This window comes from Apostichopus japonicus, chromosome 3 (genome assembly GCF_037975245.1).
Source record: "Apostichopus japonicus isolate 1M-3 chromosome 3, ASM3797524v1, whole genome shotgun sequence".
NCBI classification, from domain to species: domain Eukaryota; kingdom Metazoa; phylum Echinodermata; class Holothuroidea; order Aspidochirotida; family Stichopodidae; genus Apostichopus; species Apostichopus japonicus.
The window spans coordinates 4,431,671-4,450,938 of NC_092563.1; the positions used below are offsets into that span (position 1 = coordinate 4,431,671).

A 19,268-nucleotide genomic window follows, 5' to 3' on the forward strand; every position below is an offset into this window, starting at 1 on the left:
ATGGCTTCCATTCATCGGAGCGGGGAGGGGGGGGGGGGTGGTGCGCTTGTTGACCATTTCTCGTGACAGTTCTCTCGTGCAAGTAAAAGTTCCAGTTATATATAACTATACATTGTGTCAATTTGCAAGCTTGCTTTAATTTTCGTTATTCGTGTGTTTCCTCTCTGCGGAAATATATATATATATATATAGAAAGGAAAGTGACATCGATATACAAGAATCATTTAACGTTCTACTGTCAGTCTTGAAAGTACTGATAAACGCCTACCACTTTACCATGGCAATGCATCATCTTTTCATCGTGATCATCTTATTTCTTGGGAGCTCGTTAGCAGTGAAACCAGGCTTCCAGGCCCGCATTACACCCACTGGACTCCGATTTTGTAAGTATTAACTGACTAGTGTAATCAATAGATTAAAACGATGACTTTGGACCGTTTCTCTCTCGAACACCAGTCATATAACTTTTAAGGTGTGGTGATAATCTCTTAATCGCCGTAATCAGAATTTTGAGCGTCGATTTACTACATGAAGTTTTCTCATATATATTGAGGAAAGAGGGGGGGGGGAGGAAAGGGTTGTAATCAGTGTTCGACTTATGGCCAAAAAATTGCATAGCAACAAATTTCGACAATTGCTATACAATATTTTTGTTGCATAGCAGTTCCCCAATATTGAATAGCAGTTTTGAAATTACCACAAAACGGACCAAATGTTGGCGATCAATGTATTAACTAGAAAATGTTTGTTTATTATTATTATTTATACTAGTGTTGCTACGATAATCGTTTTCAATATCGGTATCGGCCGATATTTGCAATATCGGCAGCATATCGGTATCGGTAAAATTTTGCCTAATTGCCGATAACAGCAAACCGATATTGAACTTTTCTTTTTAACAGCAGAGCTACCTGTACTTATTTATACTTGCAATGATTTGTTAATCTGCCCAAGACGATCCATTTCTTTAGCGTCAGTTAAACTCAGATTCATTTTCGATTAATATCCATGGAAACCTGACTCTCCGTAACATCTAAAAACACGTCTACGGCGCGCGAATATAACCAATGACCTTCGTGAACCTACACACAGCATTAGTGCAGCATATATACACTGTACTAACCATTCATTTCCTCAAAGGCCTCCGTGAAAACCTTGAATATGATGCATACAGTAACTGCACGGTTCAGCAGTGTTGGAAAACCTTGTTCAATTTTCCGCGAACACACTGCCGATTTCCCGCCGGTGTTCGCCTGCCTAGCACGCGTAACGTGCGAGCATAAAGGCGTGGTGTCCAGGGGCCTGTCTTAGGGCTATGGTGGGGTCATGGGGTAGAACCCCTCGTGGGGATCCTGGGGGCGAAAGCCCCCGAAAATTGTCATTTTTTGCGATGTCTGGCGATGAAAAAATTCGCAGTTGAGGATGCAAAATACTGACAACTTTTTTTATTTAAATCGTCACGAAACTGATGAAAATTTTAAAATGACAAGTTAAAGTAGCTATATTATGTTATAAAATGAAAAGAGATTTAATCTGTCTTTCAATCTTTAAAAAGTGCAGCTTACAAAACTTCCGATATTATGAAACAAACAACGTTCAGCAAAGCCCCGTTTCTAGACTGCCTAACAATGAATAGCGTGCACTATGCGTACATTTTTACAACTGCAGTGTTTAACCCTATACCCAACTACTGTACCACGGTACATGTGCTGTGAATTTGCCCAGGTACCTTCCCAACAACTGTGAACTCATCCCCTGTGTAACACCTGTTTGTTAACATTTTTTTGGCACGTTGCCAGGGAACCTTTTAGTTACGTGAGATCCGTAACCGCCGAGGTGGTTAGGCTATTTGCTTTACACTTAACTATGGTAGGATATTATTTTTTCAGGTTTTTTTTTCGCTATACGGTCAAGTGAATAAGTTGTACATTGAGTATAAACTCAATAAATTATAACTTCTACATTGTGATCGACAGTTCGTAAGTTAAGGTTTGAGTGTTTGCTCCCAAATCTGACTAGGAATTTGTATCGCACAAATCGGCACAATGTGCGATGCTGATTTGGAAACGTCTCGCAAGTTTGTCGTTTTGGATCGCATTTTGCGATGCGATACCGGAAAAATCGAACACTGGTTGTAATAGACGTGAAATTTAACTGAATGGCTTTCGTGAAGATGAGTCTAGGTACAGGTTTGGCAGTTACAAATCGGAGAAAGTAGAAGTTGAAGGTTAGAATTTTGTGTAAATTACAATACAATACGTTACAATACATAAAGTTGTCATGACACGATATATCTGATGTCGTTATGTGCTTCCTGTTTTCGTAGTGTGGAGTTTGATGTCTACTATGGGATGGGAAAGGATAATTGCCGTTGTGTTTATATGTTTAGACTGAGTGAAGTATTTGACATTTATACACTACTAGCGGCAGAATATTTGAAAATCTTGTATAGAACACATGATTTATAAGACAGGACAACTTAAGTTGACCATGGATGTATCACTGACACTTCCCTATAGTTAAAACTAGTTGAAGCCAGCTTGGCTCTAGTCTGAGTAATGTTCATACTTGTAATTAAACCCCCGGACTTGCATATCATGCATGTGAAAGTACATTACATTGATGATATCTCAATAAATAAATAATATTTGATTTTGCTTAGCTGTATGTGTTAGTTCAAAGTCTCAAATAACATATAATATCATAATGCTATGGAGTATGTGTGATCTCTTTATATACATTCCTTGTCCTGGTTTTATTTAGAAAGGTGATGAGAAATATGCTGTTTGTGCTGCCAGACATAATTTCCTGCTGAAATGGAGGTCCATTCGGAATATCTACAGGGAGAGAAGGGAGGGGGGGGGGGGGTGGACTTACTGTTACAATGAGTTGGAACGGTCACTATTATATACTGCTCCTTGAGAGTATTTTGAGAGGGACAGGACTGGGTGGGGTTCGGACCCAGGTACCAGGGGTACGAGTATAGCTGCATCAGTATGTCATAATTTTCAGCAAGCATGAATTTAAAGAGAAAGTGTCTTATCGTTACTGTGTTTATATATATGTAAGTGTTTATATAGATGTATATATATATATATATATATATATATATATATATATATATATATAAATTAAACTTTCCTTTGCAGTAAGTGATGTTGGAGTACGTAAACTAAAAGAGGAGATCTCCAAGGCAACCATTCCAGACCAATCAGGCAGTGCAGATGTTGTGATTGGCACTATCAGATATTCGTTAACCAAGTAAGATATACATATGAATAAACATTTGAAGAACCTTAGAAACAGTCAGACCATCTGACGCAAGCATGGTAAAAAAGAGGGCTGGGACATAGCAGGCTAGAGCCCCGATTAAATCACATGTTACCTTTTCTTCTCAGACGAGAATCTTGTTGGCGATTAATAAACGAGTAAAAATATGGGGGGGGGGGAATCGTTCATGAGAAGGGCACACCCCTCTAAATCCAACTTTTTTTCAGTTGCGTGCAAACGGAAAGTGGCATCTGTCACCTGCCTCCTGTCAATGAAGCACGTTCAGTGGGGGGAGGGGGGAGGGGGGAGGGGGGGGGGGGCGAAACGTTCAGTTTTTTTCAAAACTCGAAAGTATTGATTAACACGACATTGCGTTTAGACCTAATTATATAGACCTATAGTGTGTAGTATAAATATGCTTTAGAATGCAACATTTGAATTCTAAACTCTGAAATTCGAATCCAAAAGAACGCGTTCTGAAAAGTCTGAGGGTTCCAATGCAAATTTACAAGTGCAGGGTTATAGTTTAGTTTAGAGACCCAAAGATCAGGAAGCCTTCAATAGCTTACTTGAGACCCTATCCGTGTTAGCCTTCGTGGATGAACACCGTCTTATTTCAAGCCTTCCCTTATTGATAAGTGTTCAGAGGATAACGAGGCAGGGGTGTGAATTTACTCCCATTCCTGCTCTAGGGACCGCCATTTAACGTCCCCATCCGATGGACGAGAGTGTATACCCCGGTAGCTGACCACTTTCTCAAAGACTGAGGTAGGCAAAGGCACCCAATTCGAAATCACAAAGTTGTTTCGAAACCAAGTAAAGCACAGAAACAACCCCTTTCCCAAGTTAACAAACCAGAAATACCAAGTCTACGGAAGACTAAACTTTCACCAACAGTGGGTTTTTTTTTAATAGGTCAAGAGAATCTGGCTCCTGGCGGAATTTTGATTCCGGAAACCTAACCGGATTGTGAGGCGGACACTCTAACCGCTGAACCACGCATTACTTTGCCTTATGTACCGCGAGCATGTATCGTGTCCCGCGTAAACGTAATCATATAAATTACACATTGAAGCCGTCTCCATAATTGTAATTCCCGCCAAAACTATGCGGCAATGTTCTCTTAAATTCTCACTAGGTACCATTAAAAACCTGCCGTTTAACACGTTGTTGAACTTCGACGACGAGTTGTCTAACCCCACCAGCGTTAAAAGTTTAAAGAATGTAGCGGGGGGGGGGGGGGGCAGGGGTCCTAAATCAAGCTCCTCCTACAGTATATGCAAGTCAAATAGGACTATAACACGAAGTGTTGCCTTCAATAATCCAACCCCTTCCCGAATCCCATCCTTCACGACCGACCCCTTCCCACCTCCCCCCACAACCTCTACATCTCCCATATGAATAAGTCCGAATATATTTTCTCTCCTGTATAGTATCCATGTGACCAGGTTTCATATACCGTCTGCGTCCATCTCTACCGTGACCGATGTTGGTCTCAAGGTCTCAACGAGCGGTCTCAGTACCTCTCTTCACGGAGACTGGCGCTACAAACTAGATAGCATGTAAGTAACATGTTGTTGGTACGTATATGTCTGTATATGAGTTCTACTTTTCCAAGTTAATGCATGTAATGACCTCTTTTGGTGTTGTGCATATTTGTTACAATTATCCTTCCCATGCTCACATGTATATATGCGGCAAATCATGCTAACGTGTTTATCACGACTCGTATATAGGCCTTGCGTACAGCTATTTATCATACCTAATTAGCATAAACAGTGTTGCGGGTAATTTCATTGGATAGTAGCTTGAATGTTCAATAAGAGGAAACTATATGGTCAATAGCTTGGGTGACTCTTGGCCCCGGGATTTCAGGGATTTTTTTTTTTTTTGTCCCGATGACTTTAGGCACGTGAACCGGGGATTTGGTACTTCCAATCACACCATGCAATAAGTTTGCAGGAATGCAGTTTAAACAATAGGTTAGGCAAAGGTCATATATGCAGACACACACCCCCTGCAAATTCTGCCTAGTGGTGCGCTCAAAAGAGGGAAGGGGTATATCCCACAGTCACAGTCCCGATGCAAGGGGACTGGGGTTAGAAGCGGATCAATCATTCAGTAGTTTGGTTTTCGTGCCCAGGTTCTTTCCTGGGCGACTTTTTCTTAAAAAGTCCCCCAACCTCTGGAAAACCTTCAGTTGTGAGATTTTATTTGTTTTAAAGTTCAGTTGTTAAATGAGGGCGGGGTGCACACCGTTTTTAACCTGGCACATTTTGAAACCTATCATAAACCTAATTTTCGTTTAAATGTGCCTCAGATTGCAAAATTTCACTTTCTGACTCCACTCCACCCCCATAGGAGTCGCCTTCGACGCCCCAGGATCCCTCTAGTCCAGCCATAAATGTTCGTGTCCCTATCTAAATCATTCGAGGGAAATTTAGAAGTCCCCCACCCACCTCGTCCCCATAGCACGGGGTAAAATCTATATTGAAAGTTGTGGTAATTTATTATTTTATTACTTATAAAGTTTCCCGAAATACATGCAATGTGTTTTGGTATGCAATTGTGCATGTGAAGTTATATATATTTATATTTCATTTAACAGTATTCCAATATCTGATTCTGGCAGCTTTGACGTTTGGATTTCTGATGTAACCCTCTATGTAACCATCGAAATAGGTAAGGACAAATAAAGGTCAAAATGTCCCTATTACATGAAAGCAGGGCCCTTTTCTCGTCCTCCATGCAGAGTAAACGCCAAAGTCTGATTTTGAGATATGAACAGTTTTCGCTGATAACAGAGTACCACGGACGTCCTATATTGTGTTGATGTAAATGGTTATGGGATGAAGTAGAATACGTAGAATACGTCTCTAGAGAATACGTAGAATGCGTCTATATATAAATACGTAGAATACGTCTATAGAGAATACGTAGAATACGTCTATATAGAATACGTAGAATACGTCTATAGAGAATACGTAGAATACGTCTATAGAGAATACGTAGAATACGTCTATAGAGAATACGTAGAATACGTCTATAGAGAATACGTAGAATACGTCTATATAGAATACGTAGAATACGTCTATAGAGAATACGTAGAATACGTCTATAGAGAATACGTAGAATACGTCTATAGAGAATACGTAGAATGCGGCTATAGAGAATACATTGAATACGTCTATAGAGAATACGTAGAATACGTCTATAGAGGATACGTAGAATACGTCTATGGAGAATACGTAGAATACGTCTATAGAGAATACGTAGAATACGTCTATAGAGAATACGTCTATAGAGAATACGTAGAATACGTCTATAGAGAATACGTCTATAGAGACTGAATAAGGAGGAACAGGGAAGGGACTGGTAGGAGCGGGTGAGGCGGGGGAATATTCTGCAAGGTAATAAAGTCGTAGAATCACCCAACCGAACCTGTAAATATGATTATATTGTAGAGTACCGCCAGCTAAGTAAGAAACTGGAATATGTAAATATTTATAATAAAAAAAATACTGAAAACGACAAACGAAAAAGAAGCCTTAGAACTTAAGTGCTTACAGGATATTTTCGCCCCGTTAATTTATCTTTGACAGGAGTGGATGCTACCGGTCGTCCGACAGTTTACAGCTCATCTCATGATTGTGCCTTTGATGCTGGAAGTGTGGACATAACTTTACATGGAGGTGCAAGGTTTGTTTAAAATGCGTCTTATACTATAACATTCCAAACAGTATCACTTAAACCAGACCTTTACCAATTTACAGCAGACAGACTCAGGAAATATAACATAACCTATATATGCAATCCATGCTGTCAAAGTTTCTCATTTATTAACTAGTTCAAATATTGAATAGATATATGGTTTATGTTGTGAATGTTGTCACATTCATAACCTCACCAAAAAGAAAAGTAAAACACCTTTCCATTATAGCGCATGTTGCAATTTGATAACACTGACATTCCGTTTTTGAGGAATGACTCTTTCAGCAAGAGAAGCTCTTCAATCAAAGTGACTGAACCGTGTAGCCTAGCATTAACAGACTATTATACATAGATCAACGAAAAATCAATCACAAAACCAAGATTGTTAAAGCCCCATATAACTTCTGTTTATTGTATTACAAAATCAGACGTAAGTGTTCCCTTATTTTGTACAATATTAAATGAACCTGTTAGTTAGCGTGATTAAAAATTGATAAAACAATATGATTAACAGTAAAGATTAATTTAACTCTTGGTCGAGGAACAAGCGTCATTATCGATGTAGCTGCATGTGGTGAAATGAGCGTTTCAGAGATTTAACCCTGTTTTAATGTTGAATAAACAGAAGTCTTCATAATAGGTTTTCATATAGAAATGTTATCTGTATACTTCTGTATTAACATATAATATGATGACACTATATGAAGCCTACCGTCCGTTTCTTACAGTCATCATTATAGGAAATGGCTTTAGACAGAATTTCGAAAAGTAAAGTATCGATTTAACATTAATTTCGTTATTTTTTAAAATTTTTATATTCAAGTTGGCTGTACAATTTGTTTGACTCCCAAATCGCTGACGCAATCCAAGACATCTTGAACGACCAGGTAAGTTATTTACGATATAGTATTAACAGTTTGTTGACTAGATCAGTAGCAATTCAAATGCGCAGACTTAACCAATCGGTACTGTTGTTTACTTGATTCATGTTATTGTTGTTGTTTTTAATAACCAGTTTGGAAGTTTTGTGTGAGGCTGAAACGAGAGAGGAGGTAGAAAATATCGCCAGCGAACCTTGGATCCGCGCCCGCGCCTGATGTGGCCATGGACCCGTAGATGTGGGTTGTATTCGTCCTCGTCTGAGTGCAAAATATCCCATCATTCACGATGGAGGTGGCGGCCCCCCCCCACCCCACACCCCATCGCCTTGTGCCCGCCACTGGTTGTAATTGAGTCTGACATTCTTTGGAAAAAAATGAGCGAGTTCTTACTTTAGTGTTCTAACGACGCATCAAACCCGTGTTACAGTGACATTGTCTGACGAAAATCCGTATTTTCCCTCGTTCAACTTTGATATATATATTTCGAGACTGCTTTTATATTTAAAATTAGCAGACACAATGGAAGTGATAACAGACATCCATGCTCGCAAACCATATATACATCGGTAGTAATCAGAAACAACAAATACACTATTAACACAATTTATCAATTGAATTTATTCATCGTTAATATATATATACCATACCAAACGGCAACATGTCTGCTGTGTTGAATTCATCATGCACAGAGATCGTTAGATAATATTTTCTTCATCAGCAGATGAAACAAAAAATGATTATTACTTATGTTTCACAGGTTTGTAAAACAGTGATTAACGAGGTCAATACGGACCTAGCCAAGGAAATAGCGAATATTCAGAGTAAGTTAAAATGCAGTTTCAACAAGGTGTAATTAACATGCCAACTAAATTACGTTAGTTAATGAGAGAACTCCTTTCGATATGTAATAAATAAATATAACAGTTTGTGAACACTTCTTTAAATGCGCAACTCCGGAAGAACATGTAAGAATTATTAAGCATCCTTTAGTCGAGTTACCACATAGGCCTATTTCAAACTAGTGAGGGCTATATGAGGCTTATATGCTTTGGATTTATAAAACTCTCTCCATAAACCTAAAACAATTAATTCATATTTGACATTTATCAGAAAGAGACAAGCTTTAGGTTCACTTTCTTTTTTGTTATCTTTGGCATATACTTTCCTACAGTCGTTGCCTCTATAACTGATAAAGCCGAGATCGACTATTCTCTGGTGACGTCACCGATTTTTGACGTTACCTTGACGACATCACACAAGGTAAATAATCTGATATCTGATTCTGATTTTTTTTTTGTATAAACATATTTAACTAGGCCTCATATATACGTGTCCTGTACTGAGGTTGTTGTTTCGGGCTTATTTACAATAAATCGGTAGCTGTCAAAATACCAGGATATCATAATTGTGTAACTTATGGTTACCAAGATATTATTAATCTTTTTTTTTCAGTCAAATAATGTTTGATAATAAGTATATGAACAGAAATGTAATCCCATCTCATGTATTTCATAAGAACCACTTTCAGATTTTTTTGTTGAAAGTGACGATTTGTTTCAATTTTCTCATCAAGGGTGAAGTCTATCAGAAGGGAAAGCACACAGAGGCACCCTATGAGATACCCACAATTCCAAGCGATCCAGATCAATCCAAGATGGTGATCATGTGGATGACTGACTATGTTGCTAACAGTGCTGGATATGTCCTCCAGAATACGGGCTTCTTTCAGTATATTGTTACACAGGATAAAGTAAGTACACTAACACACACACCTGAACACTATGACTATGTTGCTAACAGTGCTGGATATGTCCTTCAGAATACAGGCTTCTTTCCCAGTATAATATTATACATATGTTAAACAAGATGTAGTAAGTATTGTTCGCTGTTTCATTTTCAAAGAAATTCATGGCTTTATCTTTTACTTTCTGTTAATAATCTATAATATATATATATATATATATATATATATATACATATATATATATATATTTAATAATCTATAATATATATATATATACATATATATATATATTTAATAATCTATAATATATATATATATATATATATATATATATATATATATATATATATATATAGATCAGACAGTTTTGTGTTCATGACAACAATAAAAAATAACTATAGCTTATTCAATTCTGGTATGGAAAAGACAATCTATAAATATATAGTAGTATACTAGTATACTTTGCAAACTGGCATCACATTACTGTCTGATCTATATATGTATATATATATACATATACATATATATCTAGATCAGACAGTAATGTGCTGCCAGTTTGCAAAGAATACTAGTGACTGCAGGTACATACATGTGATTCTGAGACATTTACTAGAGTTAAATATCAGACAGTTAAATGGGTTATTCTTTGGCTAAATATGACTTCTTTTCTTCTTTCTTTCTTTGTTTTTCTTTAGGTCAAAACCACGTTCTAATTATTTTGTTGTTGTAATTTTTCAGGGTTTTTCGTTGTGATATCTTATGGGGAAAAAAATACCTATACTTAAAAATGTCTTTTTCACATTGACATCTAAGAATACATTTTAAATGTATCAAGTTTCAAGAATAAATCAATAAAAGGGTATTTTTGTCCGGAATATCCTTTAAGATGCTCTGGGGTCGTAGGGAAATGTTTCGTCAAGTTTAAAGTTGCATCGGTGAGAGTTATAAGACTTGTCAGTATATTCGGGAGAAACAAGAATGATCCTCAATTTATGACATGTTTACTCACTTCCATTGTAGGTTCCACCAAGCAGTAAGATTAGCTTAAACACTTCAGAGTTTGCAGTCGAGTTTCTCATTCCCCAGGTAAGTAGATCCCTATTCTGGCCTGCTTTCTGCATGTTACAATCGTTATAGCCTCCGATATATTTAGTTTCGGTACACTTTCAGTTTAAGTTGTCTAAAATCCAGAATAAAAATATGAAAATACATATTTATTAATAGGATATGACCCAGTTTTAACTGTGAGTTAAACTTTAGCAATCTTTTTTACTGGCCGTTTAAGTTGTTTACGGTATTAGACTGCAGTAAATCTACATTTTAAAGCTTCGGTTCTTAAATTAACAGAAATGTTTCAGTCGATTATATAATCATCATTAATGTCTCACATTGTTTTCAATAAATTGCGATAATTTACAATCGGGTAACAGAAATATAAAAGATGCAGGAGTGAATCACAGCAATCATTGAACAGCCGCTAATGGAAAAAAAATATTGTGAGAGGTTCTGATTCGAGTGATACTTTCTTTGAACGGACGGTTAACGTTAGATTACATGAACCAACATCAGACATCTTGTAATATGGAATCACAGTTTAACACTTATCGAGATATTTTGCGAGGGCCGGATTAATCACAGGGCCCGAATGGATCCTGACCAGGGCCTCCGATATTTTTCCACCCCCCCCCCCATTAAACAAAATTAGAACACAAGGCAAAAGGAGGGAGGCGAAGGGGATAACATTAACCTATTCGAAACAAATCACCGAATAAACTTTCAATAAATTAATTGTGTTACCTCTTCATACTATGCTTAGCTATATTTACAGGATAGTAGCAAATTATATATCAATTAATAGCTATGACTGAGATCCTAACATTGCCTCCCACACACCCAGCAGTGCGCTTACACACTGAGTAAACACTCCCCCCCCCCCCCCCTCACAGCAGAGCGCGTACATACTTAGTAAATTCTCGCTCGATCAATACACGTTTACAGTTAAATTTAACCCATTCGTTAAAAGTATCTTAAAGGAGTGAAATGATAAAAGACACTTCCATACAAAATATAGAACAATATTAATTGCACTATAACCAACAAATTTTGGAATCAGTTTACACAGTTTCCTTCCTTACGTCATAGGTAATTAAATGCGTAGCAATCACGTGACATGTAGACTATGTAAATTATATTAATTCTAATTCCTTTTTTCTTTTTCTCTTGTTAGCTCTCCAAGTTATACCCTGATATGATGATGCAGCTGAACTTAAACACAACTCAACCGCCCTCAGTTAGCATTACTCCAGACAAAGTCGGAGCTGCAGTGACTGGTGACGTAGCCGCTTACGTCATTCAACCGAATAATACCCTCGCATATCTGTTCACTCTCGAAGCTGTGAGTCTACTAATACATATTGTGCGTGGTATCATGTACAATTATAGTAATCGTTCTTCATATTGTCAAGTTTTGTTGAGTGTAAGTGTTCTTTCAAGTTCATTTGTCCATGGAGTCAGCAATAAATATATATTACTATTATTCTATAGTGGGCATTCGGCAGACAGTTGGTTACGTTCGTGACGATTGTCTTTCTATCATCTTACATTTCAGACCCTGAAGTTAAGCGCTAAGCTCGGATTCAAGCAATCAAGTTTGATATGGAACTCATCCTATGTCAGGTATACCTTGGACGACAGATATGATTCCTACAACAACTTAACATCAAAGATGATTGGTTCTAAGTATAGTTTCTTGCGTTGAGTTTAAGCCAATCCTCGACACTGGATTAGACATACAAATCTCATAGTGATGCGGTTTATCAATTTGAGTAGTCAAGGCTCATTCCAAATATGAAAATCTGGCATTTGTTGACATTTTCTGAAATTGCTTTCGCAGGTGATTGGTATTATGTGTGAAAAGTGTCTGGGCGACGGAAATGTTTCAAATGACTTCAGAGTATTATAGAATTACTCAGTAACTATGACTCGTGAGGTGAGAAATGTAAAACGGATGCTTTTTGTTCGATCAGTCAGTGCATGCCTTATACTTTGAAAAATATTGGTTTGTTTTGGAAAACATGGAAATTTGACAACCGACACATAAACGCTGATGTCGGTCGGGGAGAATGGTAACAGGGTTGGTGTTGAGGGTTTGGAAGTCGGTCCATATTTAGTATTAATTGACATCAAGGTTAAAAGACAAGAGTTATTTTGTTGGCAACTAATTTTCAGTTCAACCATGTTATCTCTTTCAGTGCTGATCTGCGGCTGCTTCGGACCGCCATTAAAGATTTCAAGGTAGAAAAACACTACATGATACAAATAGGGCCAACGCTATTTTCATTCATTTGAATATGAATTGGTACTAGTCTGAGCAGGTTTCTTTATCAATATAATCATGCTAACAGAAATACCTAGCATAGAGGAACGTAATTATTTATTGTTCAACCAATAAGCCATTAAAATAAGCCTTATATTAAAGGCTTGTTACAAGACAGTGTATTTTCGTTTTGTACAAAATAAGTCTGGAAGGTTAGTATGTATAGCCAACTTACGTTGCAAGTACACCGCCCGTATTAGCTACCTTCGAATATTCCAAATTCAATAAGGACCACAAGCTATTCAAGTAAAGAAATATAGCGCCCTCGCTTTAACGCGACAGGAAAAACTGTATACTATAGAACTTCGTCGCAAAGACTATAAGAGATGATACCCCGTTCTGTGAGTCATCACAAAGTAAACCATACTTTGCGAGTCTAACGAGAAATATTGTCGATCATAAAAACTAAATATAATATCCCTTAAGATATAGTTGAGAACAATGTACAGCTTTTGAATCTAGCATATACTGGGTGCCCGTTGATTATCGTTCACCGGTATACATAGCATATGATGTTAGATAACAATATATATATATATATATATATATATATAAATATATATATATATATATATATATATTTCAGATATGCCACTGAGTAGTATTCTAGTAATGGCAGCTAAAGAGGGAAAACGTTATCTGTAAGAAACAATGGGAGGATGTGGATAACAAATTTGCCTTCTTTTAAACTGTATTTTTTGAGTTGTGATTTATCCGACATCTGAAATCATTTTCTTCTTCTTTAGATTGATAAGTTGAGAATGAAGTTCCAGTTTGCTTGTAAGATGTTCATCATACCAAAGATAAACGGTAAGAAATACTCTCAATTGCAAGGCATCCGGCATCTAGTCTGTATACATTACACATTATACGTAGTCTGTCCGGGAAGAACTTTAGTACATTAACAAAGCCCCGGAATCCCATCACGCTCAGCTCCAATCAGAGCCGTGACCGTCGTGGGCGTGTGTGTGTGTGTTGGAGGGGGAGGGGGGATTCTCAGGAAAGACAACAGCCAACATTCCCACCGCCCATTCGAACTTTGGCTTCGTGCCTGGCTCCAACACGCTTACATCATATAATTGTGACCACATAACAATAACGTCACCGATGACGACGAAGTTGGCTCATAACTACAAACTGGTTATACGGGTGACACGTAATGTAAAATCAGTTAGGAGGGAATGAACTACGAGAGTACCATTGCTAAGCTACAGTAGGTCGAGAGGCCATCGTGGTTGTTTGTATTAGTATGTATATATCTCATATTGCTTGTTGTTTATATCATACATGGTAAGTGCACCTGCAGTGCGTGGTCTTCTCAATAATAAACAATAATAATAACAAAATAAAAATAAAAAACGTTTCCTTCCAAAAAGCCCAAACTGTGAATGCCAGAGAGTATATTGTCTAAATAAAGCTTCCTCCACTTACCTCGGTAAAAGAATTTTTTTATTTAAAACTTCAAATATTGAATTATTTACAGAAATGGGAGCTACTGGCGTACCTGTGCCAAGTTTCGACAAATACAGCCTTCAAAATCCAGAGTTAACGCAAGGCAAGGTATGTATCAAATGGAGAGTGTTATATATATATATATATATATATATATATATATATATATATATATATATATATATATATATATATATATATATATATATATATATGCGTGTGTGCGGGTATGTATGTGTGTGTGTGTGTATTCTTCCCGTCTGTTTATGATTGCTGCTATATCTGTTTCTCATCCACAGGGCTTTGTGAAGATCGGAACGGATATGGTGTACGATCCTCTTTGGGAGACCAGGGCGAAATCTCGCCGTCAGCAGCAAAAAGATGTGTAGGAATATACGTTTGAAAAACGTTGTTTTTCTTTCTTTGTTGTTGCTGCTGCTACATTATCTACATACGTAGTGTGTAGACATACAGGGTTTGCGAAAGTAGGATACACTGTAAATATCTCATTCATAGGCTTTGATTGAATGATAGTTGTTAGCATACATTTTACCATTGTTAGGTCTATACTACAGACAAAGTACCGTACAAGAATAATGCCAAAAATGACAATATGGCCTAATCTCCCCAAACTGTGTACATTTATCATACTCTAACATTAACAGCATATAAAACCATGTAATACGCCAAAGGTGTACTACGAATGTATATATACAGCAATCACGTCCAATGATAAGAGCGTAAAAATGTTTAAGGTCACAATATCAATGAAGTTTCCAGGTTGAAAAAGATGTTTCGCAAACTCCAAAACCGGAGGGCTCAAGTTATGTAAGTTTCAACTAGGTGGCTACCATGGCAGCGTATCATAATACTTTCATTGGCAACGTCTTGGGAGCTCATTACAAACCAATGGGCTCCAGTTTTGTCACTATAAATCGATAAATATCGCGCTCAAACCTCTGAGCAGGTCGCCGTGTTATGATCCATATATTTAAGGTAATGCAGGCTATATGTAAATCAGGCTAATACGTCACTTCGCGTCTTTGGAGATTTTGTCTCTGAATAACATCATACCCGGCACACGTTCTTGGTGTTTCTGAAGATCACGCGGGACCCGGCCCTTTTCAAGTTATCCCTGCCGGAGACTATCAGGTTGGGGTTATAGACAGCCGGGCCTGGAGACAGGGGAGTCAGTGGGATATAGCCATGGTGGCCGGACTCGATTAGAGGGCCCTTAATAGCGCATGGGCTTGCCATACACGTCACAGCTGCTATAATGTTTGATTATTTTTTTTGTCTCTCGATATTGTTTAGTAAACAGGTAAGGTCAATATGAAATGATGTGCGTTTGACGAGATCCTGTTTCCGTTTTTACTTTAAGCAGCGCGTTATGTGTGACGTCATTGAGTTACATTAACGTTAACGACCAATCACTTTGCCCAATTTGTAGGCTACCGACCAATCAGCTTTAACGACGTATTTGTGTGAGGAGTTTTCACTTTCGACTTTTACCAAAACGACTGTTTTTCTACGTGTTTGTTTTTTGTTGCTTCCTCAAAATCGAGGCAGATATGACTGGAACTTCATCTGTTATGACCTTTCACCTTTTATAGGTGACGTCATACTTTTTTTGATACTTGGCAACGGGGCTGAAGATCAGTGTAGAATAAACAGCCTAATAAATAGCCTCGTGTTTTAATATGCAGTGAATTACCCAGCCCATCCGGGTGGATCGTTCGGGACCATTAGTAAAAGTAGTTTTGCATACGTTTTTTTCAAACACTGGCTAATTGTGTATACATAGCAGTGGCGGATCCAGGATTTCGCCGAAGGGGGGGCCCAGATGGGAAATGCCTAATCGTCGTCCTGGGGGAGGGGTCTAAGGGGAGTGGGTGCCCCCCTCCCCTTGGAAAATTTCACAAAATATGGAGGTCCTCGGTGCAATCTGGTGCTACTTTTCGTGAAAGTTTTGAGTAAAATTTATTTCCAATAAATCACGTATTCATGGTTTGCCGGGCATATATTTGCAATTTCGAGCAATGAGCTGGGATTTACGTCTTTGGGGAGTAGGTGGTGATGCAAACTACTTTTTACCAGGCTACTCCAGGCCATTTCATCTTGGATGCCCCCTTCCAGATGGAGACTATTGATGCAGTCAGAGTGCCCCTCTCACCTTCACTTTATCAGAATGATGGTGTACTCTTTTTGCAAATTTATTTTACAAAAAATTACACGCACAGTGGCGTAGCTAGGATTTTTTGAGTGGGGGCCATGGGGGGCTGTTCTTTCTTGTGGGGGGGGGCGGAGTTTACTATCTAAGCGGAGCGCCACCTTGGTTGGCGCGGAGCGTACAGAGAAAATTTGAGATTTCAGCACCCCCCAGATCGCAGGAGATGGCACCTGTGAGGCAAAATAGCAACCAAAAAGATGTGCAACTTTGGTGACAGAAATGCAAAAAAGTTTTTTCTCTTTCATGCTGACTGGCCTTGCCAACTCAGCCAGACTTTTAACTTGAGGGAAGTTGGCATCATTTGTCGTTTCAAGCTGTCAAGGCCTTTCTCCCAACTCAAACCCCTGTGGGCTACCGGTAGATTTGCAGGATATGCCCACATGTGGACTTAAATAGCATTAGAGGAAGGGGGTGGAAGACTAACACGCATCGATGTTTCGGTAATGGTCCACATTGGTGGCTCGGTGCTTATTAGGCCATTTATTGGGTTTCTTGAGGCAGCTGTCATCAGAATCTGGCTTTTTGTGCCAATCGATGACCGATAACATGTATTGGTATGTAAATTTCTTCTTCATATATCTAGCAACACTCTAAAAACAAATGAGTGGATTTCATTCCATTGGAGTGATCACTCGGCGCACTTCAAATTAAGAGTGAAATTTAACTCTATTGGAGTTAACCCTCACTCCTAATATGAGTGAATATAACTCTATTAGGAGTTAAGATTTACTCCAATGGAGTGGAAATTCACTCTTATACCGGAATGTGCTCAGTGATCACTCCCATGGAGTGAAATTCACCTATGTTTTTTATCAGTACAGTACAGTGCATATCATCATAGACGTACGTACGTACGTACTACTACGTACGTTCGTATATCAGACGCACTCGATACCCACGATACGATATGGTCCTGGAGAAACTATTTCCACTCATCATTTTTTAAGGCGATACAGTAGTGAGTATTGAACAGGCACAGCCGCATGTTTGCAGGAAATTCAGAATTCCCAATATTTTATATCTCTACCAGTAGTGAAAATCATGTTTTTCGACAGTTTCGTGGACATAAAAAGTTGTTTTGTGGAATATTCAATGACATATCAGGGGCTGATGCAGGATTTGTGACAGGGGGGGGGGGGCTGACTGGTCCAGCCGCGACTGAACGTAAGACTATCTAAGCGGAGCGCCATCATCGGTTGGCGCGGAGCGTCCAAGAAAATTTTTGGCTTTACAAACCCCCAGATGGCCGAAAACGGCACTTCCCGAGTATTCTAAGCAGCATGTACCTAGCCTGAAAATATGGATCTCATGTCTGCAATTTCAGGCCCCCCGTAGCTACGCCACTGATCACGCATGGGGCCCTTTCCCTCGAACGCGGTAAAAAAAAAAAAAAAATCAGGATTTTCAAAAAGGGGGGCCCGGGCCCCCCGGGCCCCCCCTGGATCCGCCCCTGCATAGTTATGTCAAGTTTTGAGAGTGATGACCGAGGGAGAGAAAGAGTTTGTGCGTTGAGAAATTACCCCCTCAATTATTCACAGTGGCGGGAATAGTTGAACATACGGGTAGTCTATGTCACGACTCTTTTAAAGGGTGGCCAAAACTTCATCGCCGAAAGTTGCAGGGAAAAAAATGGGGAAATTCTTGATCATAAATTACTTCTTTCAGGAATTGCAAAGTATAACACCATTTTGCTACTCAGAAGCACTACCGGTATTAACCAACTGAAGGTTTTTATTTTCAAATGTAAGGGGTATACCTCTTACCCGATAGGGCCCCTTTCCCAGGCTACAACATACGTCATTGGAGGTGTCGCTAAGGTGATGAAGGGGGAAACTTGAGGACAAAAAGCAAAAACGTTTGAATACCAAGGACTTAGCATACGTCCCATCAATGCACAAACAACATAAAATATCAATCGGAAAACGTGAGATTTTTTTGTGGATCCAAATAACATGTTTGCAGTTCGTTAAAAACAATATTCTCGCGAATAATAGTACTTTAAATATTTACAATGTCACTTATTTCTTTAATTATTCTTACTTTATTTCATTATTTTTCCAATATAATCACTTTTAATAAAAATGATGGCAATAAATTCAAATGGGAGCACAAGAAGTCGTTTATCAGTCTCTCTTCTACTCTCCCCCACCTCCCCCTCCCTTCGCGTTGAAAGTTTTTCATAAAGTTATGCTTATCCTCAGAGACGGTACCAGCAATTCTCAGTTTCGGCATAGGTATACCGTAAAAACCGTAATTTCCATAAATACAATACATATAAATTAATATATATATATATATATATATATATATATATAAATATATATATGTTTAACTGTTATTGTGCACACGTCGCATCTGTCTACGTGAATACAAGTTAACCGTCGTACATTCAGGGTAGGGGACGCTCTATAAAACATGTGGGATGGGTGGGGGAAACCCCTTCCGCCACGCACATTCCATATAAGAGGGGTCACGCGACGATTAGCAGCGAAAACTGAACAACTTATGTACATTTTATATTAAGAGTAACTTCCTTCATCGGGGGGGGGGGGGTGGTGCGCTTGTTGACCATTTCTCGTGACAGTTCTCTTATGCAAGTAAAAG

At 38.4% G+C, this 19,268-nt stretch overlaps 1 protein-coding gene across 1 annotated transcript; it reads left to right on the top strand.

Annotated features, from left to right (window-relative positions):
- Positions 1 to 83: 83 nt before the first annotated feature.
- Positions 84 to 18,779, top strand: LOC139960875 (bactericidal permeability-increasing protein-like). Its single transcript, XM_071959543.1, has 16 exons — positions 84 to 383; positions 3,150 to 3,261; positions 4,704 to 4,832; positions 5,879 to 5,952; positions 6,873 to 6,969; positions 7,805 to 7,868; positions 8,620 to 8,683; positions 9,034 to 9,122; positions 9,436 to 9,612; positions 10,627 to 10,692; positions 11,834 to 12,001; positions 12,215 to 12,282; positions 12,858 to 12,900; positions 13,729 to 13,792; positions 14,466 to 14,542; positions 14,734 to 18,779. The coding sequence occupies exons 1-16, from the start codon at positions 278 to 280 to the stop codon at positions 14,821 to 14,823; spliced, it is 1,488 nt and encodes a 495-aa protein (XP_071815644.1). The 5' UTR covers positions 84 to 277; the 3' UTR covers positions 14,824 to 18,779.
- Positions 18,780 to 19,268: the final 489 nt, after the last annotated feature.